The sequence below is a fragment of the Lytechinus pictus genome, chromosome 7, assembly GCF_037042905.1.
Source record: "Lytechinus pictus isolate F3 Inbred chromosome 7, Lp3.0, whole genome shotgun sequence".
In the NCBI taxonomy this organism is placed as follows: Eukaryota; Metazoa; Echinodermata; class Echinoidea; order Temnopleuroida; family Toxopneustidae; genus Lytechinus; species Lytechinus pictus.
In genome coordinates this window covers 2,044,452-2,068,793 of record NC_087251.1, presented here as the reverse complement: position 1 = coordinate 2,068,793, position 24,342 = coordinate 2,044,452, and the positions used below count along the sequence as shown (strand labels likewise).

At 37.0% G+C, this 24,342-nt stretch overlaps 1 protein-coding gene across 1 annotated transcript; it reads left to right on the top strand.

Annotated features, from left to right (window-relative positions):
- The first annotated feature begins 1,911 nt into the window (after positions 1–1,911).
- Positions 1,912–24,266, top strand: LOC135154679 (NXPE family member 1-like). The gene is made up of 6 exons (XM_064101595.1): positions 1,912–2,529; positions 10,125–10,454; positions 13,242–13,384; positions 19,427–19,690; positions 20,768–20,817; positions 21,423–24,266. The coding sequence occupies exons 1-6, from the start codon at positions 2,404–2,406 to the stop codon at positions 22,220–22,222; spliced, it is 1,713 nt and encodes a 570-aa protein (XP_063957665.1). The 5' UTR covers positions 1,912–2,403; the 3' UTR covers positions 22,223–24,266.
- The last annotated feature ends 76 nt before the right edge of the window (positions 24,267–24,342 follow it).

The following is a 24,342-nucleotide window of genomic DNA, read 5'->3' as shown; positions in this document are numbered from 1 at the left end:
TCAGTAGGAACTTTCCCACATGACATTGGTAGATTGAAGACATGAAGTAGAGGTTGAATAATTCCTAAGATAATTTCTTTAATTAAGTTGTTAGTAACCCCATCATAACCAGGACTTTTCCCATTTTTAAGAGATTTCACAATGGTAAGCAGTTCTTCCTGAACTACTGGTAAGAAAAATAAACTTTTACTATTTTGCTCTTTCATAAAATCTCTGTAAGTCTGCTGAGAAAGTGGCACTGCCCGTTTTTGGACCAATGCTGCAAAAGTAATCGTTAAAGTTGTCTGCTATAATATTCCTTTCTTCCACCACATGACTGTTAATTTCAATACTCTTTACATGAGAGATCTTTTCCTTTGACTTGAATACTTTCTTAATCACTTTCCAAGTTCCCTTAATATCGTTTCTTGTTGCTTGAAATTGGGTGCGATAATATGATTTCTTTGCAGTACGAAGGACTGAAGTAAGCGTATTTTTTTATAATTTACATAACGTTTACGTGAAGATTCGGTACCACGCACTTTATACGAATAATACAGCTTGTTTTTCTTGTTAATGGATCTCAACAAAGAAGCACTAACCCACCCAGAAGGAAAAACCAGTTCCACTGGACCAGTTAGACCAGTAGAATTTTAACTGGTAACTCTGGAAATTGGAACATCGGTTTACTGGTCTAACTGGTCATACGGGTCCAGTTTAAATTTTACTGGTCCAGTTAAAATTTAACTGGTCCAGTTAAAGATTAAACTGGTCTTGAATTACTGGGATTTTATACTGGTTTTTGTTTCTGCAGTGGTTGTTACTGGTCTCACTGGTCTTTCTACTGGTCTTCGAACTGGTCAAACTGGTCCTCGTACTGGTCTTACTAGATCAATTTATTACTTTCATTTGGTTTGTTATATACCATGGTCAGTGAAATGTGATGGAAAAGATGGTTAGTAAATTAATCTTTCTGCTGTTATTTTAAATGTGATATATGAAATTACACATTTCCATTGTGAATAAGTTCACACACATATTTGGAAAGTTTTTAAACAACAATGAGTGTCATTGCAAGGATATTCCATTCTAAATCCTGATTTTTCTTTTTAAGATAGGAAATATGCAAATGAGGTAAACCACGTGATCAGCATCATCAGAATTACTGGTATTACTGGTCTTGACCAGTTCAATTTCAAACAATGAATTACTTTAGACCAGTTAACTACATCAGAGGAATATATCTTGCTTTGATTAAAGGAAATAATTATTTTAATGATAATGTTAATACTTGATAATTATGATAATATTAATAATAATAATTACAATATCGATAACAATGATAACAGTAATAAGAATGATAACAATGATCATAATATTCATAATAATAATAATTATGATAATTATAAGAAGAATGATGATAACAATGATAACGATAATAACTTTCTCTGAATTGCAAGATTCATTTTCCATAATTCATCAAATGATCTGACTTGAAATAAAGTCATTATTTATTGGACCAGTAACACCAGTTTGATGAAAAACAATTAACTGGTATTACTACTTTGCTTCAACTGGTATGCAATTGTTTGAACTGGTCTCCAGTTGATTTTTACTGGTCCAGTTAAAAATCAACTGGTCCAGTAAACATATACTGGAAACCAGTAAAAATCTACTGGAAACCATTTATTGGACCAGTAACACCAGTTTGATGAAAAACAATTTAACTGGTATTACTACTTTGCTTTAACTGGTCTCCAGTTGATTTTTACTGGTCCAGTTAAAAATCAACTGGCCCAGTAAAAATATACTGGAAACCAGTAAAATTCTACTGGAAACCAGTAAAAATTCTTACTGGTCTTACTGGTTTTTCCTTCTGGGCATGGCATAATAGGAACATGCGAAGTTAGTCTGCTGGGCAAATCCTTCACTACAGTTACAGGTCTGAATGTGCAGCCTACTCATGCCTTGTGTACTGAATACCCTCTCACACACAGCAAGTTTTGTATGTGCTGGTCTTCGTGTGGAGACACACTTGTTGATCAAATTTTAAATCAGGGTCTGTGCGTGCAGACTAATGCGAAGTGACCATGATGAATAGGTCCATGATGAAATCATATATATACTGCAGCGTTCACATGCGACGACCGCTATCCGCTATAGGGCATACATCTCCGGGAAGAATGAATGATGGACACGGCTAAAAGGCAGTTACGGTCACTCCATCACATGAACTTATTATGAGGAAAGCAGAAATATTTCTTCTTGAACACGGAAACGGTGATTTTAAAAGTTGCAATGACTGTGAGGCGAACGGAAGCCTTGAATTTTCCCCCAGCGTCATAGATTACACAAGACATGGAGCTACAAGTACTACTAGCTCAATGTATGAGACGTCCGTAATTGTGTCTTCTATCTCACAAGATGGTGGCAGCTTACGGGAGTATAAAATCACTGAGGCTAGTTAAAGCGTGTTCTCTGGTCATCTTTTGCTTGGTCTGTTTGGGATTTATGCTATCCTTCCAGCAAATATGGCTTCAAAGAGGTAGAGTGAGTATCAACATATTAATCATCTTTACTAGGCCTACGTGATCGATCTGTGTGATCATGGTGATGTATAACGTACATTAAATTACCAAAGAATTACCATTCCATATGAGTTTAAAACAAGACAATGCAAGATATAAAGTCTTGTTCAATCGTTGAGCCCCATGGTTTCATTCTACCTTTATGGTTCGATCGACTATCCCCAACAAACAATTACTGTTGCCTGACTTTGATATACTTAGCAATAGCCACTCTAATATTAATGATGAATTAATAGGGAGGCCTGCGACAACAACCCGTGCACATGTCATGCATGTAACCGTGACGGTAATGTTTATAATCATTTATATTTAGACATCTTGCTGGTTATATATTCTTCTGTCTTATCCTCTCTTCGTCGTGTCTTGTAATATTCTATTCCTTCTCGTCTTGTCTCTTTAATTCGCAACGTATATCATTAAATGACGTAGTCCTCTATCCACATTACATCCGACTGCCAAGCCATGCGTCCTTGCATTATGCTCTACTTTCATGAGAAAGCAGCCATTAAAGTGGAATCCAACCCAAATGAAAACTTGTTTTTTACAAGGAAAAGAAAAATCAGACAAGTTGATAGGTGAAAGTTTGAACAATATTGGACAAACAACAAGAAAGTTATGAATTTTTAAAAGTTGTAAATATTGGTAATCACTATACCCATGGAGACTTCAAATTGGCCGCATATGGGATGTCATAGTGATGTAAGGCAAGGACTACTCTTCCATGTACTCCAATACATATTATGGCTAAAATGTCATTTTTCCCAAAAGTTTTATTTCAAATTATATTTTTCTTTCTTGAGGACATAAAACAATATACTACCTGGGTTATATTTAGATTACTGCCCCAGGGGATTGGGTACTTAGGAGAAAACCACAAATCCCTGATAATAAAGTACACTGTACATGGCCTATGGGAAAATTGTCCTTGCCCCTGTCATAATTTACTTACTCAGTTGCCAATTTGAAATCTACATAGTATTAGTGATCTCAATTTTAAAGCAGCTATAGCTTTCTTATTGCTTGTCCGATTTCTTTCAAACTTTCACCATTCTGTTTAATTTATTTTTCTCCTTCCCAATGCAACATTTTTTGGCCAAGGCTGGATTCCCATTGTTGACGCGGAACCTTCTGATTATGTAACCGAGAAATCAGTCTACCAGCTGCACATGGGGTAGCCTCTTGTCGAGGCCCTGGCGGCTGCTGGTGCCATGAGCCTAATTACATCAGGAGGGCTAAAGATATTCGTTCGACCCAACCCATTCGAATTTTTTTAATTTGATATTGCTGATTGACAAAAGTGTATGAATATGATTTAAAATCTAACACTGATTTAGAAATGGTAACTACTGAACTTCCTTTGCCCAAATTGGGAAGATATATCAATGATATGGACCTATTTTTTGACTGGCGGATGAATTGGGGCTATTTTACTGTTTTAGTTGATGAATTTGATCCCATCATAGTTATCTTCATAAATGGCGATTTATTTTTAAAATGAGCTGGCTACGATACCCTTCTCTGGTCAGATATGGAATGTCAGATATATATCCTATCCAAAGGTAGTAAACATTCGACCCTCTAATTTCACATTTATTTTTTATGAATTTTTCTTAAGTGCCATTTTAACACACAAGTCTATGGGGAATGTTTTACGCGCGTGAGACCTATAGGTAATACAGGCGAGTTCCCTATAGTGGATGGAATACCTGCCCAAACTCCTCAGTAGCAAACAATTTCTAACTGATATCAATATGTTTAGTCATCAAGTGGTGCAAAAAATGGATTTAATGGTTTAGCAAGGCTATATATCAGGTAAAGTTAGTAGGTATGTGTATGTAAGCCTAGGAATGCATATAGACTGGTCAATGAGAGTCTAGGCCTCTTTATGTTTTGATTCATCATTGGTTTGTGCTAGTGTATGATCATGCACCTACTTAATGTTAGAAAGACCTTTACAAATTGCTCATGTTAAAATTGTTCTTTGGAATGGGGTAGAGAGGAAATAGAACTTTGTGAACTTTACTGAAGAGAACTACAGTGGTACCTTTAAGAAGGTATTTAGAAAAAGGCACAGAGTAAGGTAAGGTATCTAATAGTGCTCAACTAAGGAGGGAGGGGGGTGGCTGTGTGCTCCAATCTTAGTCTAGCCCCCCCCCCCTCTTTATAAGCCATGTCATCTATAAAATTATCTTTCTTTCTTTCTCTCTCTATCTCTTTCTCTCTCTCTTTCTATCTATTTATGTATCTCTTCCTTCTTACATCTGATAGGCAATAGCCCTAGGAAGATTTTGATATAATAGGTCAAATGCAAATGTACTAAAGTAATATGTTCTCATTCTTTTATTGTTTCCTCATTCAATCTCATGTATATCTGGTAATTATGTTTGGGGCAGTTATGGTATCCTGATATCTACACAAAATTTACACACACCTTTATATTACAAGGAGAATAGGGGCCTTTATATATTGTCACTGTATTCACTGTTGGGCTATATGCAGGTAGGATATGTAGACATCCATATAGTGAATATAACATATATGAGTAACACATTAAAATGGGTCATTGCATAGAAAATAGGCATTTTCAATGCATTTCTTCGTGATAGTGTGAGTGTACAGATATAAAAGAATAGCAAAGTAGCTATTAAAAAAAAATAAAATTCATAGGTCATATAAAATAGGTGCCATGAGCCTAATTACATCAGGAGGGCTAAAGATATTCGTTCGACCCAACCCATTCGAATTTTTTTAATTTGATATTGCTGATTGACAAAAGTGTATGAATATGATTCAACACTGATTCTAGAAATGGTAACTACTGAACTTCCTTTGCCCAAATTGGGAAGATATATCAATGATTTGGAACTATTTTTTGACTGGCGGATGTATTGGGGCTATTTTACTGTTTCAGTTGATGAATTTGATCCCATCATAGTTATCTTCATAAATGGCGATTTATTTTTAAAATGAGCTGGCTACGATACCCTTCTCTGGTCAGATATGGAATGTCAGATATATATCCTATCCAAAGGTAGTAAACATTCGACCCTCTAATTTCACATTTATTTTTTATGAATTTTTCTTAAGTGCCATTTTAACACACAAGTCTATGGGGAATGTTTTACGCGCGTGAGACCTGCTAGTTTCCGAGCGAAGTGAATTAGGCCTGGCCATGTTCGCAAGCAGCCGACAGGGCCTCAACAAGAGGCTACACAGTCATGAGGGAGATTCACTGAACTGGAAATACGTATTTCCAGTTCAGTGGGGGAGATTTCGCGGCCCTGTCCACGGAGGATAATTCTATTGTTACTGGGGGTGCTGAGCATTGACACAGCTCCCCCAGTAACAATGGATAATCCTCTGTGGACAGGTCCATGCATGATGCCTGTTGAAGCTGAAGCTTCTTTAGTGTTTATAAGCAGACACAAATTTTTTATGCTAAAGACTCAACCGGAGCGCAGTTAAAAATGAAAATAACATATCGAATCCTATAAAGCACAGCATTAGACCAGTTCGGAGTTACCTCATGGGCAATTTTGGTCAAATGACCTTTTATTTATTTCAGTATGATAGGCAGATTTCAAAGCAAGGTATTCTGTAAGCATGCCTTACATAGCAGGATGCAGAAATTGAATAGACCAGGTAACAAGAATAACACACTAATGAACGCTCTTTCAAGGTATTGTTGGGATACTTTGAATGCATTAGCATGTTGTTATAACTTGGCCAACTGTGAAATCCCGGATGCAAAATACCTGTCGCTAGTGGATACATTGTTTTTTTTGTGGAGCTAACACAAAACACAATTCAAAAGAATATATGAATAATCAAAACATCAAAGTCAGTCAGCGCTTTTCTCATTGAATCACTTAATGGACAAGTCCACCCCAACAAAAAGTTGATTCGAATAAAAAGAGAAAAATCCAACAAGCGTAACACTGAAAATCTCATCAAAATCGGATGTAAAATAAGAAAGTTATATTCACATCCTTGTCGGTATGCAAATGAGGAGACTGATGACATCACTCACTCACTATTTCTTTTGGTATGAAACAACGATTTATTCCTCCCTGAACATGTGCAATTAGCATTGTTTATTTCTATATGGTTCAATCAAGTTGGTCCCTATTGTCAAATCTGTAAAAAAAGAAATATTGTATAATTCGAACAATAAAAACAAAAGAAGTAGTGAGTGAGGGACATCATCGACTGTCTCATTTGCATGTCACTGAGTTGTGCATATTACTGTTTTGTGAAAAATAAGCGAAAATTTAAAATGTCTGATTTTACATCCGATTTTGATGAAATTTTCAGCATAATCCTTCCTTGATTTTTCTCTATTTATTCAAATCAACATTTTTCTGGGGTGGAATTGACCTTTACAAATGGCCTTCTTCTGATCATGCGCAGAATGGAACTCCGAACTGGCATGGCTATTCACGGCCTGAACATAGATTGTTTTGCTTGAGCAATATATGAAGGAAATTTGCGTCTGGCTGGTCCTTAGTGGTGGGTGTGGTCAGGGGGCCTTCAAAAGGACCCCCCCCCCCATCAGGTTAGCCAAGCTGGAAAAGAAACTTCATGAAATTGTCTTGCTGTATTATCAGTGTCATCGATCTGACACTTGCGCGGGAATGGACTCTGCTTTGGTGTGGAATTTCTTTGTAGCTTCTGCATAGGAAATGTTTTCAGTTTGCTTGATTGTGTTTATTTTAACAGCCTCTTTATATGATGTTCATCCCAGATGTGCTGCAGAGTGGTTTTGTTTGCGCCTACAGCATTTACGAGTCTCTTTGAGCCTGTTCAGACCGGCAGAGATAGCGCGATCTAGCGCGCGCTAGATCGCGCTATCTCTGCGGTGTGGAAGGTACAACGTCGTTTCGGTCCGCCCAACAGCGAGCCACGGCGAGCCAAAACGGCGTGCCACTGGAGCACCTCTTGGGGGTGGTCCAAGAGGCTGTTCACACCGCAAGGGGGGACCGTGGATCGCGCTATCGTAGCGCGATCCACGGTCCGCCCATTGGCATTCGCCGGATTCACACCGCAGTGAGATAGCGCGGTCTATCGTAGCACCCCCTTTTTTGAGAGGTCCTGTTGCCATGACGCATTACTTACTATATTTCTATTTTCACGATGTTCCGACGCGTTTTACTCCACAAAATAGAATGAGTATAAAATTCCCCGCGTGTAGATGACTTCCGGCGTGCTATCGTAGCTCGGGTTCACACCGGCAGAGATAGCGCGATCTAGCGCGCGCTAGACCGCGCTATCTCTCGTGGACCACCCCCAAGAGGTGCTCCAGTGGCACGCCGTTTTGGCTCGCCGTGGCTCGCTGTTGGGCGGACCGAAACGACGTTGTACCTTCCACACCGCAGAGATAGCGCGGTCTAGCGCGCGCTAGATCGCGCTATCTCTGCTGTTCACACCGCAAGGGGGGACCGTGGGCGGACCGTGGATCGCGCTATCGTAGCGCGATCCACGGTCCGCCCATTGGCATTCGCCGGATTCACACCGCAGTGAGATAGCGCGGTCTATCGTAGCACCCCCTTTTTTTAGAGGTCCTGTTGCCATGACGCGTGACGTCATGAGGTCAGAGCGGTCAAAGATTTCGCGCGCTATTACGAACCCGTACTAGTTAGTTGAGAGCTCGATATCGCTGTGCCTATTATGCTAGCCGGCCTACGTTTATTTCATGGCGTTGTATACATTGTGCATGTATTTCTAATTTGATTAATCTAGATTCTAGACTCTTGTATTTCCGGCGTGCTATCGTAGCTCGGGTTCACACCGGCAGAGATAGCGCGATCTAGCGCGCGCTAGACCGCGCTATCTCTCGTGGACCACCCCCAAGAGGTGCTCCAGTGGCACGCCGTTTTGGCTCGCCGTGGCTCGCTGTTGGGCGGACCGAAACGACGTTGTACCTTCCACACCGCAGAGATAGCGCGATCTAGCGCGCGCTAGATCGCGCTATCTCTGCCGGTCTGAACAGGCTCAGAGAGCCTGTTCAGACCGGCAGAGATAGCGGTGTGAACCCGGTGTGAACCCGAGCTACGATAGCACGCCGGAAGTCATCTACACGCGGGGAATTTTATACTCATTCTATTTTGGTGCGATCTGAATCTGAATCGGTACAACTCAACACTCCTAATTTTATGGAGTAAAACGCGTCGGAACATCGTGAAAATAGAAATATAGTAAGTAATGCGTCATGGCAACAGGACCTCTCAAAAAAGGGGGTGCTACGATAGACCGCGCTATCTCACTGCGGTGTGAATCCGGCGAATGCCAATGGGCGGACCGTGGATCGCGCTACGATAGCGCGATCCACGGTCCGCCCACGGGTCCCCCCTTGCGGTGTGAACAGCCTCCTTGTTTGGACAATCATTGTACTATAAGACCCTCTCCACAACGCACACAACCCCCATTGTTTTTGCAACTATCTGCCACGTGTCCGAACATTTCGCATTTGAAGCATCTCGGTGGCGGAGGAACATAGTCAAGTACTTCATAACGTTCATAATTATGCAAAATAAAGTTCTTTTGGCACTTCTCTTCTCTCAAAAGTCAAAAGAACCGACGGGGTGTTTTTCAACTCCCCGTCGATTCTTTTCTTGAACCGTTTGACTCATATGACGTTGTCCTTCTTCAATATCTCTAATGATTCTTCATCTTCAATATCATTACTTACCTTAATAACCCCTTTTCTTTTCTTATATGGTTTGCACCAATCTGCGCTGATTGCTATTCCTGTAAACTCAGTCATTGACTTCAACTTTTCTGCTTGTTGTTGGTTTTTGCACACTATCTTTAAATTATTTTTTCCTCTTTCTATCTTCTGCATTTGCCCAACATTTTCGTTTATAAATTTTGCCTTTTGATCTTAATTTTGACTACATTCGATTGCATTCCTTCTGAGAGAATGGTCAGCTCTTGTTGCTTTACAGACGATTCATTAATAGTGCTAATCCCTGCTCTTTTGGGTTTTCTTTGACTACTCCTGACCTTCTTTGATGAAATATACCATTCTCCTTCTTCAAGTCGGTTAAATCTTACCTTAAAATGTTCAAAATATATAACAAACCATAGACGTTCGAGCCAACAGTCTGTGTTTGGCTTTGTTATGGTAAGACTTCCAAGTTTAAAGCTTGATAAGATTGCTGTCAAGACTTGTCCGTTTATGGTCCTGGCGTCCACGTGGTTTGGATAGCCCTTTCGAAATACCCATCACTTTCTACCGGGTTCGGCGTGTTCACTCTCAAACGCCCGAACCTCTTTTCTAAAGACCTCTACAATCCCTTCGTCATTGAATTGCTGTCGATAGTGTTTAATAGTCCACTGGTTGGTGGAACTGTAAAGTTTGTTGTACATTATTAGTCGGAATTAACGGATTTATCGTCTTTCTAATCGTCAAGAAAAACCAGAAAAGAACAGCACTCCATCTGTTCTGAAATTTCCCCTATTTCTCTTTTGAAACCCAATTTTATTCAAAGCTGCAGTCTACCTTTAAAAAAAAAAAAACAGAATTTTTATTTTTCTACCCTATCTTGTTAAAACTAGGTTGGACTCAGCCCAGACGTGCCCGGGGTGAGTAGATGTAAACCTTCATCAGTCCCACCACTGGAAGCAAAATGGCGAGAACTTCAACATCCTGTCCGTCAACCTTCCTATAACCAATCGAACACCCACACTCTTGTAGCTATTGATCCTACTTCAGTGGTTGTAGGTCCAACCTCCGTGAAAACGACCACGTACAAGCTGATATCACCCTTGACACCACGGGTTGGAGATACCTTACACTTTCACATTGAAGCAAGGAATGTTAAAGGACATCGGATCAAGTATGGCGGGGACTTCTGGTTTGGTGTCCTGGAGAGTCCCAAACTCAAGGTATGTTTCTACTCCCGGCTTTGAATCTTTTATTATTGTCTTCAAATCCATGATTGATGAGACCGTGTATAGAAAGAAAGCTAAGGCCTACATTATTTTATTCTTTTCGTAGCTCATTTCTAATTAATGACACACATTGTTATTTTAATTTTGAGTTTAGGAGCAGAATTCAGTGATGGCAACATGTTGCATGTATTCACTCATAATATTTTACATACTATCATGTCCAAGAACCGTGGTTGCATTTGCTGCCCCACGGAAAGTCACAATTTTAGCGACCATCCCACAGTATATAAACACGGGTATGACATGGAGCCGTCTCAAGATACTCGTCATCATTCATGGTCAAGTTATCAGGAACTCTGCTTATTTTACTTTGATTTACAAGAGTTACGCTTGAGATATTTAAAAGAAATAATATAGCTTAAGGCTTACACACCTACATGCTTATGGTCCCCCCATCCATATCCTACAATCTTAGCAGTAATATTAGTATAGTAAGCCTACACAGATCCACAGATAACTCAAAGTTTTTCATCTTTCGACAACATAATATATACATTTAAAAAAATCATCGGGCTCTGGGTATGAAGCATGAAGCCGAGAACCAAGCGTATGCGTGCAATAGATATACCTCAGGTTAAAAGTTATTAATAATATTCATTGTTGAACCTTATGGTATGCGAATGACAATGATGAACTGAGATCATTCCGGAATCCAGCAATTGATCATCAGTATACCTTGTTGAACCCTATCAGCTGTTCATAACCCAACAGAGGTATAGGCCTGCTACCCAGGAACTCTGTATATCGGATCATAGTGGTTCTATATATCCATTGTAAAGTATACATTGAAATAGAATTCCAAATCCCTATTACCCTGTACTGAGGGAAATAATTGTTTTAAGTTATTTTTGTCCATTTTGCCCGTGTTTCTCTCCATCGCATTGGCCATGATGGCTCGAATTGAAATAATGTAGGCCTAAAGGTATTTTTTAAGTCTTAATACACATTTTCATGTCAAAGTTTTATTTTTTCTTGTATATTTATTTGCCTTATTAGTTATTTGAAATACCATCATAGATTGTTAACTTTGGTTTTCAACGCAACTTCTGTGACGCATGAGGTGGATAATGGCAAAAATATCATGCGCATTCGCAAGAGCAGTACGTTCGTTCGTTACAGTTGCGTCGCAAATCTGAAGCTGCATATTGTCACTACACAATCCAAGCAGAGCGTGTCTTTACGCACAATCTTAAAGGGGATGGTCCAGGATGGAGATAATTATATCTCAATAAATGATTTAAAATTCACAGAGAATAATGCTGAAAATTTGATCAAAATCAGATAACAAATAACGAAGTTATTGAATTTTAAAGATTTGCATTATTCCGGTGAAACAGTTCTAGGCATGTCTTAACGAATACTCATTAGGTGGGCTGATGATGTCAAATCCCCTCTTGTTCTTTTGTATTTTATTTTATGAAATTAGGTTTATTCAAAAAAAATTCTACCAAGAACTAAAACAATTGGATTGACAACTGATTAAGTGCATTAGTTATTTATTATCGGTAAAGGAAATAATATGTTGTCTCACGATGCGGCAAAATTGTCGTGAGACCAGTGGCGTACCTAGGATTTTCCACAGGGGGGGGGGGGGGGGGGGGGGGAGGCAAAACCGTCCGCCAAAAAATTTGACAAGCAAAAAAAAAGGTCTTCAAGCTCGTTAGGGGGGGGGCAAAAAAGGTCTTTCAAGCTCGTCAGGAGGGGCAGGGATACGTCCTTTGCATGATTTCACATAACTTCATTATTTGTTATCCGATTTTGATGAAATTTTCAGAATTTTGCTCTGTGAATTTTATTATATTTATTTAGATATAAATATCTCCAGCCTGGACCATCCCTTTAACCAACATCAGGGAAATACAATATGGGAGCAAAATGAATAGAACGAAAAGGGAAGAGTAAGGAGGAAAAATAGGGATAACGTCCCGGGCACTGATTACACGGGAAATTGGAGTTCACATTAATCACGTGAATAAATCGTACCTAGTAGAATTATATGAGACATACAAGGATATGATTTAACTGTGTTTCCACACTGGCAACACAGTTAACTGTAGCTAGTATACATGTATTTCCACAGGCATGACAGGGTATATGCAAACTAATAACACCCATTGTGAGGTATAGTACTCACGGTCGTTACTTTCACTAAGATATTGTTTACAGTCATGACAGTGTGAACATTGTGATAATTTTACTGTTCACACTTTTGAATATGATTACCCGAAGTGTTTTTCCATACGAAATATTAGAAAATGTCCTTAATTCTTGTTTGTTTTAATTCAATTTTTCTGGAATACTAAATTACCTTCTCTCTCAACAATTGACAGATAAATGTATCAAAATATTGCTTTACTTAGTATCATCTTTCATCGTCATTCAATATGCAACTTTGTTTATCATCCATGCCGGTGTAGCCTCCTTGTTCTGTGTAAATAATTATACTGCAAGATTAATTTCAATGCATATTGTAATCGCATATTAATCAATGTTCTATCTTTACATTATAGGTCATATGGGGCCCTATCATTCAGGCTGATAATGCTTGCCCTTTGATCACGCCGAGTGATGTGTGATTAAAAAAATAGTAAAAACAAACAAACTTTATGGTAAGATATTTGAATGAAAAGAGAATATTCTGGGGAGTGGGGACTGACTGCCAAGAGTCAAATCATTTTCTTATTAATTTGTACAATTAAATGTCTTTCTTTCACTCCACAGGCTTCCACGGCATCTCGTATTATTGACCATCATAACGGCACATACAGCCTGTATTTCTTAGCGGGTTGGGCAGGGGAAGTTAGAGTTAGAATCATCCTCGTTCATCCCAGTGCGGCTATTGATTACCTCAGAAACTCGTTTCGGTGAGTACGCTCGCATAAATTACTTACCGGTGCACACTGGCGCACAGATGGGGGGGGGGGGGGGGGGGGGATGGGGGGCTCTTGCCTCCCCCCAAAAAATCACGACCAAGAAAAAAAAAGGAAATGGAAAAGGGTGAATTATGATCACATCTATCAGTGAAATCTATCACAGACTGAAATTTTTGCGCTCGCAATTTTTTTAAAATTAATTTCACGCGATATGCCTTTTCGAGCCCCCTCAAAATTATGTGCTCGTTATGCCACTGCCGGTGCATTAAAAAGCGAAGTTCTTTGTCACCTTTTTGGGATGACCAAGGAAAAAATATTGTTGAGGTCTCTTTAGGTCTCTTTATATAAGTCCATTTTTTTTGTTCGTCTTTAAAAAATAGAATTGTTCTATTTGGGTGTGACTGATGCCATAATTTGGGCGGTTCCTTTCAATGCTATTGGGGTTGTCCAAGAAGAAAAAAAAAATCCGAATCAAATATTCTGCTACCCTCAGTCTCCCCCTCTGATGAAATCCTTGATACCCCCATGCACTGAATACACAACCTGAACCAAACCCAGACAAAGAAATGTATTTCAACAGTGTGAAGTATAGTTCACCATACCACAAACATGAATTCATGCCATCTAGCTATTCAATGAAATATAACAGACATCTCAAAGTGCACATGACTGTAGGGTCCGTGTTGCAGTACAGATGTAATATTGAGGATTTTTTAAGGTCATAATATTCACATAACAGTAAACTATGCATTCTAACATTCATTGAAATGTGTTATTCGATTGTGTAAAATGCTTAATATTTTAAACATTGGCCAATGTACTGTCATTTTTTTCTGAAACCCTGAATGTATGCATTTATTCGTTTATCTTAACCTTCATACCTTTTCAAATATGATATAATGTAAAAAATTGCAAATATTATACTTCACAGGAATTCATATCAGCCTTTGAATTAAAGGACAATAACGATGTCAATGTTGATGTTTATAATAACTCAAGTTTACTACATTTCAATTCCAGAAGTATCTGCAAAAACTTTGACTCTGTCGAAACTTTTTTAACCTCTCTAGACAATTTTTCTTTTTCAGTCATTGGTATTTCGGAAACCTGGCTGAAGTCAAATTCTCCAAATATCTATAATTTACCAAATTATCACATAATACACATTGATAGGAGGAAAGGAAGAGGAGGAGGGGTGGCAATGTATATTAATTCAAATATCAAATATAAACTTAGAACAGATATTCATTTTGAAGATATAGAAAGTTTATTCATTGAAATATATATTAAATTTAGAAAAAATGTAATCATAGGAACTTTATACAGACCCCCAGGTAGCAATGTTAACAACTTTCTTGAAAACTTAGATAGTGAATTGGATAAAATTTCACGCGAAAATAAACATATTTGCATAATGGGCAATTTCAATATTGACTTGTCAAATCATATACAAAGCACGTCACATTTAATCGGAAATCATGATGGCAGTGATAATAACATAAATACATTTTTTAACACTATTTTCATATGATTTTTATCCATGTATAAATGTACCTACTAGGATAACTCCAATGTCAGCGACAATAATTGATAACATATTTTCCAATTCTTTTAATGATAATAATCATAATGGTGTTTTTACTTATGATATTACGGATCACTTACCAATATTTTTTATTTCTCCACTTCTGAAGTTTAATGATAATAAAAAGCAGAATAAAAGAAAATATAGAAAAGAAAACTTGAATACTATTTCGGCTTTAATTGAAGACTTAGAAAGAGAAGAATGGCATGAAATTATGGTTCAACATGATGTTAATAGAGCTTACAAATATTTTATAGACAAACTAACTCATTATTATAATAAAAATATACCACTTGTTCAAAGAAAACAACGCAAAAATGATAAAAGAAACCCATTGATCACTCGAGGAATTATACGTTCAATTAAAAAACGCAATAAACTTTATAAATCGTATATTTCTAAACCGTCTGAACAAAGCTTCAAGAAGTATAAAAGTGTAATCCGCTCATCCAAAAAAGATTATTATTCTAAGTAATTAATAATAATAATAATAATAATAGACAGTTCTTGTATAGCGCATAACACATTATAAATAACGTCTCTATGCGCTTCCAAAGGACTTGGATATTATTACCCTGGCTTTAAAAGATGCAGAAGGAAATTTAAATGTCACGTGGAAAGTTATATACAAATTGATTAACAAAAACAAACCACATAGCAACAGCGACTGTCTTAAGATAGACAATGAAGAAATATCTCAATCGGCTGAAATCACACATTCAACCGTTTCTTTACAAACATCGGTCCCAATTTAGCTTCCAAGATAGTTAGTGACAATACGAATTTTACAGAATATCTTTCCCAGCCAAAAAAATACAATGTTTTTTACTCCCACAGACCGACATGAAATAATTAAAATAGTACAAGCTTTAACATAAAAAAAAATCAACAGGCTATGATGGTATTAGTACAAAACTGTTAAAGCAAATTGTAACATGTATTGTTTCTCCATTGGAACTTATTTCTAACTTATCACTCTCCACTGGATGCTTTCCTGATCTATTGAAAATAGCCAAAGTAATCCCGATTTATAAAAAAGATGATCCTACTCAAGTTACAAATTATCGGCCTATTTCCCTCTTGCCATGTTTTTAATAATATTATTACACCGGCCCAGTTTGGATTTAGAAAAAAATTATCTACCGATTTCGCAATAACCAAATTGCTGGACAAAGTTGTAAAGTCACTTAAAAAAAAATCACACCATTGCTTTATAATGGACCTAAGTAAAGCTTTCGATACCATTGACCATGGTATTTTACTTCATAAGTTGTATAACTATGGGATAAGGGGCATTGCTTGGTCATGGATTAAGAGTTATCTTTCCAATAGGAAACAATACGTTTTTTATCGATGATGTTAAATCTCCTGTATCGTTTATCAATTGCGGCGTCCCGCAGGGTTCTATTCTGGGACCTTTGTTATTTTTAGTATACATTGATGATATAGTAAATTCATCTTCCATTTTTTCTTTCATCTTATTCGCCGATGATACTAATATTTTGTTATCTCACAAGAACTTACCAGAATTAATAAATATAATGAATTTAGAATTAAATAAAGTTTCATCATGGTTTAAATGTAATAAGTTATCTCTTAAGTCTTAACATAAGTAAAACTCATATTATGCATTTTCAATCAGATTCAGATTCAGATTCATTTATTATTGATCCATGGTAAAATACATAGAAATTTGGCCTCCACTGGCTGTACATACAAATGATATAAAGTATACAAACACAACGACATCTACATTGGGCGAATATATTGAAAGAAAATATACATAAACAATTCAAACAGATATTGCAATACAACATAGAAGGGAAATGTCAAATAATTTACCCATTAAAGACAAAGAGTGAGAAACGGCTGAGAGTTAACTAAGAGATAGATGGAAAAGACCATGCAAGCAAGAAGAGAAAGAATAAGTTGGATAGAAACAAAGGTGGACACAGTGGAGAAAGAAAGTGAGCGAAGAAGATAGAGGGAAATCATAGCAGAGAGACAGAGAGAGGTAGAGAGGGAGAGAAACAAAAAAGCAAAAAAGCTTAAACGGAATGATAATTAGGTATTACAAATTGAAGCAAGGATTTTCAGCTTTATATTAGGTTAAAAGTAATTACATAATAAAAAAGAACACATTAAAAACCGACTTTGGAGTGCATAACAAGCTGGGAAGGACAGAGGCAAGAATGGGCTGGGGATCGATTGCAAGTGCGTTCGAATTGAATTGAATTACTTAAAATAATGATAATAAAGGGTAGGCAGGCAAAAACGTTGTCAAGGATTGAATGCTGACATGCGTGATTACAAAAGCTTCAGCGTTTAACTTTGTCATTGTACATATGAATAGCATTGGGTACAAACGATTGTCTAAATCGTGAACGGTTACTCTTGGGTGCACGGAGGCGAATGCCTGAGCGGTTGAATCCAAAGAAACTGTGCAATGGATGCGATGAATCATTCATGATTGTATGTATTTTTAGTAACACACGTTTTTCATACAAAGTACTAATGGGGGGAAGATCCGAGTGAATCAGTCTCTGTGCGATTTTCCTTGGTCTTTCGATTTTTTTCAGATTTTTATTTGAGAGATTACCAAAAATGCACAAAAAATTGAAAGTGAGGATACTCTGAATAAGAGATTGGTAGAAAAGAACCAAGATCTTATTATCCACACGAAACTCCTTGAGTTTCCTCAAAAAGTGTAACCTTTGACATGCCTTGCCTGCTACAATTTGTGAGTTCTTGTTCCAATTCAGTTTATCATCAATAGTGGTTCCAAGGTACTTAAATTCAGAAACTTGTTCAATCATTTCATCGTGAATAAGTAATGGTTCATGGGGTTGAGAAGAACGACGAAAATCAAATACCATTTCCTTAGTCTTGTTTACGTTAAGAACTAGGTGATGTTGATCACACCAGTTTACAAATTGATCAACTTCCCTAAAATATGACCTACTGTCTCCTAGGATGAAACCAGTGATGACCGTGTCATCGGCATATTTAATTATTGCACAATTATCGTGGGTGACATTACAATACATATCATAGAAATGAAAATTTTACACAAGATTTTACACAAAAATTGATAATGTGCCTTTAGATAAAAAAGAATACGTAACATTCCTTGGTATCACAATAGACAAGCATTTATCATGGACTCCGCACATAAGCAACGTGTCTTCCTCTGTAGCTAAAGGAATTGGAATACTATGTAGACTAAAGCAAATCTTACCAGAGAAATCTCTTGTTATGATATATAATACATTGATTTTACCATATATTCACTACTGTAACCTCATTTGGGGGAATAGCTGCAAGACAAGGCTGAATCATATACTTTTATTGCAAAAGAAAGCGGTTAGAATTTGTTCAAAATCTGCATATCTTTCACATACAGACCCTCTCTTTTATCGTCTGAAAATATTTAAGATAAATGATATTAATACTTTACAAATAGCACTGTTTATGTATAGATATAATTATGACATGCTTCCTCCAGTATTCACGGATTTATTTTCTTATAATAACAATTTACACTCATATCCAACAAGAACATGCAATAATATTCACTTAAACAATCACAGGACACTATTTGCACATAAAACACTAAGACATCATGGACCTGATATTTGGAATGCATTGCTAGATTCACTCAAGCTGACAAGATCATTTTATTCCTTTAAACGAACTATAAAAGAATTGCAATTAAACCAATACCTAACAACAAAAAAATCATTACCATTGTTATCATTATTTTAATTAGACATTGACTTTTATCTAGAACATGTATAAATTAAAAATCAAACAACAAAACGTGTTATTTTCTAAAATTCCATGCTAAGGACCAAGCATGCCCACCCTTGCCCACCCCCCCCCCCCCCCGTCCCTCATGCACTTGCACGTTTAATGACAATAGATATTAATTATTTTGGCTATTTTCGTGGGCTGTTACGTTTTCAAGCTTTGCTTTTGTGACGACCCTTGCAACCATCCTATTTATTGTGTAACAGAAAATACCACTTAATATTTTTCATTTATGTAAGATATATTTGATGATTGATATACAAAACTATTGTTCATTATCTTGATGTCAAATTTCAGATATGTATTTTCTTGTCCAGAGTTTTGTTATGAAAAATGTTGCAAAAACCAATAAATGAAATAAAATTATAATTTCCAACTGTCATTTGAAATAATTAATATATATATATATATATATATATATATTCAAGAAGGAAAATAAATGAGAGATACAAAAAAGGTGATGCGATTAACTTGACGTTTTGACATATATTATAAGTTTAGGTAAACATAAAATAGCTTTGCATTTTAAAAATCTGAGTGTCATATCGAAGTACGCAAATTTGATTTAATTTGGTTCATTGTTCTCTTCTGAATGCATTCATTATTGGTACAAATAAGGTATGATTTTTTCCTCGCAGCCACGCTGAGGAGAAGGTGCTATGGAACGGTGTATTTATCTCTATGGGATTGACGGAAAGATCAACATGTTGGATCAGCTACAATGGAAAGACATCGAATGCATGTATATTTCAGCCGCAGAGGGCGCTTCGTCACACACAACTTGTTTGCAACACACCAGCTTCTTTACCTTGCAGTACATTGGTGGGTGTTGTTGGAGCTACTTCATACTCACATCAATTTCAACGTGTGCTTACTCCTGATAAAGCATACTTATTCACCAGGTATGACATTCTCTTGTTTTTTATCTTTGTCAAAATATCTGAATACCTTTATTTATAGGAGGAGTTTGCTGAATATATACTCTAGATCGGGATATGTCTAGACCCCAGGTCCAAACGTTGTTGCAAAGCGAGATAATAACACCCATTAAAGGTCAGGTCAAGTCCAAAAGTGTTGATTAGAATCAATAGAGAAAAATTAAACAAGCGTAATGCTGCAAATTTCATCAAATGTGGATGAAAAATAGGGAAGTTGTGACATTTTAAGGTTTCACTTATTTTTAACAAAATAGTTATATGCACAACTCACTGACATGCAAATTGGAGGGTCCATCACTCACTATTTCCTTGTTTTTTTTATTGAATTATATATACAATATTTCAATTTTTACCAATTTGACATAAAGCACCAACTTAACTGAGCCATAAAATGCTATTACAATGGTAATACCACATTTTCTGTGAGGAATAAAACTTTGTTTCACAGGACAATGAAGAGAAAATTCGAATATTTCAAATAATAAAATACAAAAGAAAGAGTGAGTGATGTCATCAGTCCCCTCATTCGCATACCGGCCTGGATGTGCATATCACTGTTTTTTTTAATTAAGCGAAACTTAAAAAATGTCATAACTGTCTTATTTTACATTCGAGTGTTATGCTTGTTGGATTTTTCTCTTTTTATTCAAGTCAACTTTTTGTTTGGGTTGACTTGTCATTTAACACCCCAAGTAAAATGAATATAAACAACTGGAAAGACCAAAAATACTTTCTCCATAGTGTTACTATTTAAACTGATATCATAAGGAAGGCGATATTTGTATATGATATTCATCCTCAAATCCTTGAAGAGAATTTAGAGCTGTTAGTCCACCGATAAATAGTAGCATTCTTGCTTTTTACTGATTTATTAAAATGAAAGGTTGTATTCAAGCCATCTTGCCTAAATTGAAAAACATCTGACTACATAATAAAAGCAGAGGTCAGTGGCATGATAACAAGGAGGTTGAAGTAACCGTGATCTTGAGATAATATCAACAATTGAAGTATGGATTTATCTTGTCTATTTTATTACATTAGACCTTACGTGAACGCACCGCTAGCATATGGAAAACCAATCACTATCCGAGGTAAGAGTAAATTGTTTTGATTCCATGATTAATCAGCTACAATATTGGATGGAAGAGAGAAACAACCAGCTCAGCAAAATAAAAAACATTGATTTATCCAGTTCTAAATTGAGTAACTTCCTACTAGCCACTGATTTGAAATAGATTTTAGTTGAGACTTTTTCTATCAAGATAATCATTGCAACGGTCGGACATTGCCATCATTTCAAAGTTGACGTGATATAGGTAGATATTTGGAAATAGATGGATGTTTAAAATAAATGGTTTAAGTGTTCTTCTTTTCTTTTGATATTATTTTGCCAACTGAAACCCTGTTTCAGTCCCAGGAGTAAGTGGCTTCGGCCCCTGGCTATATTTGGTTTGGGTTGACTGCCCATTCCATCTGATTACTTTTGTCACATCATTTAATTATAGTTTATTATGTGGCAGTCACGGGCCACTTTTCATCAGTTCATGATGACAACATCAGGCCCAAAGAACAATGTAAAAAAAAACATCATTTAATCTCTTCACCATCCTGTTCATTACAATTTTGGGATACATACAATCTCAACAAAAAATTTAAACTTTGTCTTTGTTTATTTTTATTTTATTTGTATTTCCAGAAACGATAGATGAGAAAGCTATCCTTGATCCGCAGCTGATGTCCCTACCCATTTGTCAACCAGATTTATCCCAAACTCTGTCTGATGGCTTCTGGTACAAAGGCCGTTGGAATTCATTGGTTTGCCAACCCCGTGTTAAATTCTCCATAAACACTACCCGTAAATGCTTGCAAGGACAGAATATTTATCTAACAGGAGACTCTACAACGCGCCAGTGGTTTGCAGAGATTGCTAAATCTTTGGATCTCGGCAGTGCGGTAGACCGGGAATTTAAAAACAAGTCTTTCCACTTACTCAGGACAGACAAGAAGAACAACATCAAACTAGAATTCATCTTTCATCCACTCTCTCTTCATCCATCCTCTGTGTTTGTTAATTTATCAGTGGTGCGATTCGAAGCAGACGTCTTGTATAGCTTAGCCAAAACTCCTTGCCAAAGTGCAATAGTGGTGATAAGTCCGTGGGCGCACTTTCCAAACTACCCATGGGGTAGCTACCTTGACTGGTTAGAAGGTATATATGATGCCTATTCCTACCTTAAGAGGACGTGTCCAGATATAAAGCTTATCGTTAAAACACCTCATCCTGTTAATATGCAATGGGAGATGAAAGCTCGTGATTGGATGTTTTACCAGATGAAAGAAGCTATGTGGAAAGTCTTTAAAGGTTCGGGGGCATTTTTTGTTGATGTATGGGACATGAATCTTTCCTACCTATCTGCACCGATCAATATGCATATGCCTAGTAATGTTGTCAAAGAAGAATTATCTCTGTTTCTTTCTCATGCTTGCCAAAGATGATGATTTTGAGTGTGTAATTCTTTGAAGTTTGGATTCTTTGAACATATGAATCATGCATGTGCTCATCCGTACATGTCTGAAGAGAAATATTGAGAAATACTCTTAGAGCCATAGCAGAGCTCTTCTGGTAAAATGAGTTCAGGTGCTACACTTGTGTAAATAATTGGTCAAAATAACTAGTCAATGCAAGGTATATGTGTCTGATCAAATTTGAGACAGGGGGCTCGGAACGGTGTTGAAAGTGTGTGTGTGTGGGGGGGGGGGGAGGGGGGCTGACTATGCAAACAGACACAATTAAATGGTAATTTTTATATTTTTGTACATGATTACTGAAGGGGGGGGGGGGGTAGAAGCCCACGCGCCTAGTTACTGTTACCAAATAATTGGCTTCAGATACCAGAACATTATTTTGTTGATTTTGTCCCTTTTTTTGGTCGCCTATATACATTTGCACTATCACATTGATTGTTTATGTTGCCACATAGGAATTAACACTTGTGTCATCACTAGAAGATATTTATAAGGTATGAAACATTTATTTGAGTTGATAAGATAGGCCTATACCTTACGGGCTTTCAAAACTGAATAATTACCTTTGGAAAAAACAAAATATTATTTGTCACTTTGACTAGTATCTAGTCATGAAAAGAGGTATAGGTTTATTTATCGGTTCATGATGTTGGACTGTTTCATAAAGCTGTTCGTAAGTTATGCATGACTTTACGACGGACTGACCGGTGACCCATGTGCTAAATTATATATCCATAAACATAGATATCCATGATAATATATAGTTCGGAGCTCTATTTCCCCCTAATGACTTAAAACCAACCTACATAAACATGTTCTAGTCGTGCGTTACTTACGAACAGTTTTATGAAACACACACCAGAGTTAACAAAGAGTGAAGAAAGTCGAACAACGCATCGATTGCTGCTGCAAAATCAGGGGAAAATTATCAAATGAGATGTTTATTAAAATGTCATCAGGAAACTTGAGTCTACTATATCACGATGTGTTTGAAGAGGTCATTTAGTAAGAAGCCGTGCAATTGTGTATGACAAATTGTAATTGTTTCATAGTCACATGATAGTAGATTTGGTAAATGTAGATATGTTGTATCAACATGCTCGAGAAGGAATGACTGAAAATATAATTATGTATGCTCATGTAGATGATGTAGTAACTTAGGAGCCCGGCTCGCGCATGGTATCCACTCGTCAATGGAAGTGCCCCCCCCCCCTCCCGGGCTGTGACAATCTTACGATAGATTAGTCTTCTCTTTTAGGCAGTTATTGGCTACGAATTTTATGAGGACATTTTGAACAGACATTGGCGTCGGAGGTGTTCAAGCTGTACAGAGGCCGTACGGAGATTGTACCGTTTCTGTTCACTTACAATATCATATTCTCGGGATTCGTACATGGATCGTATTATGACCATACAATGCCACTGTAGACTCATCGTACGCACGATACGACGTGTATCTCCTCGCTAAAAATATAAAGATCAGAGTAAAATACTTGATCATCATCTTGCGATCTGCATTGATAGTGAAATACGATCAGTTTAGGGCCGACCTACGATGATCGTACACCAAATCTAAAATAGACATGAGTTCGTAGTCAAGGGAAACTTCAAATATTTCAGTTTTATACTTATATATCTAATATATATACAATCATTCGTTTACTTCAACTTTGGTTCTTGAGTGCAATTAACATGAATGTGTGTGTATGTGTATTAAACACGTGTCTTAAGTATGAATTGAGATGCAATATTCCAGTGGGCCGATTTGAACAAATTGGAAACTGTTACCAAAGAATATTTCTCTTGAACATGCCAGTTTTAGCGGCGGATTCAGGGCAAAGTACAATCCGAAGAAATCTACAAGTCCACCACAATCCCTGAAGAGATTGAGGGGTGGGGGAGGGGTTGGCCAGTCACCCCTCTGAATCCGCCAATGAGTAAATACTATTCTTCGATAACCATGATAATGGGAGAAAGTCTCATTTTGAAAATTAAACTTTTTTCTCAACTTGTATGTCGAATCGTTGTGTTTTGTTTACTGTGTTCCCGTGTCTATATTTGACAGATCATACACAATAAATCATGATAAT

What these genes read in the sequence shown, in the direction of transcription:
- LOC135154679 (XM_064101595.1), top strand. Translation starts at nt 2,404, where the DNA reads ATGGTGGCAGCTTACGGGAGTATAAAATCACTGAGGCTAGTTAAAGCG. An exon ending in TACCTCAGAAACTCGTTTCG is followed by an intron (nt 13,385 to 19,426) that starts GTGAGTACGCTC and finishes TTTTCCTCGCAG; the next exon opens with CCACGCTGAGGAGAAGGTGC. An exon ending in AAAACCAATCACTATCCGAG is followed by an intron (nt 20,818 to 21,422) that starts GTAAGAGTAAAT and finishes TTGTATTTCCAG; the next exon opens with AAACGATAGATGAGAAAGCT.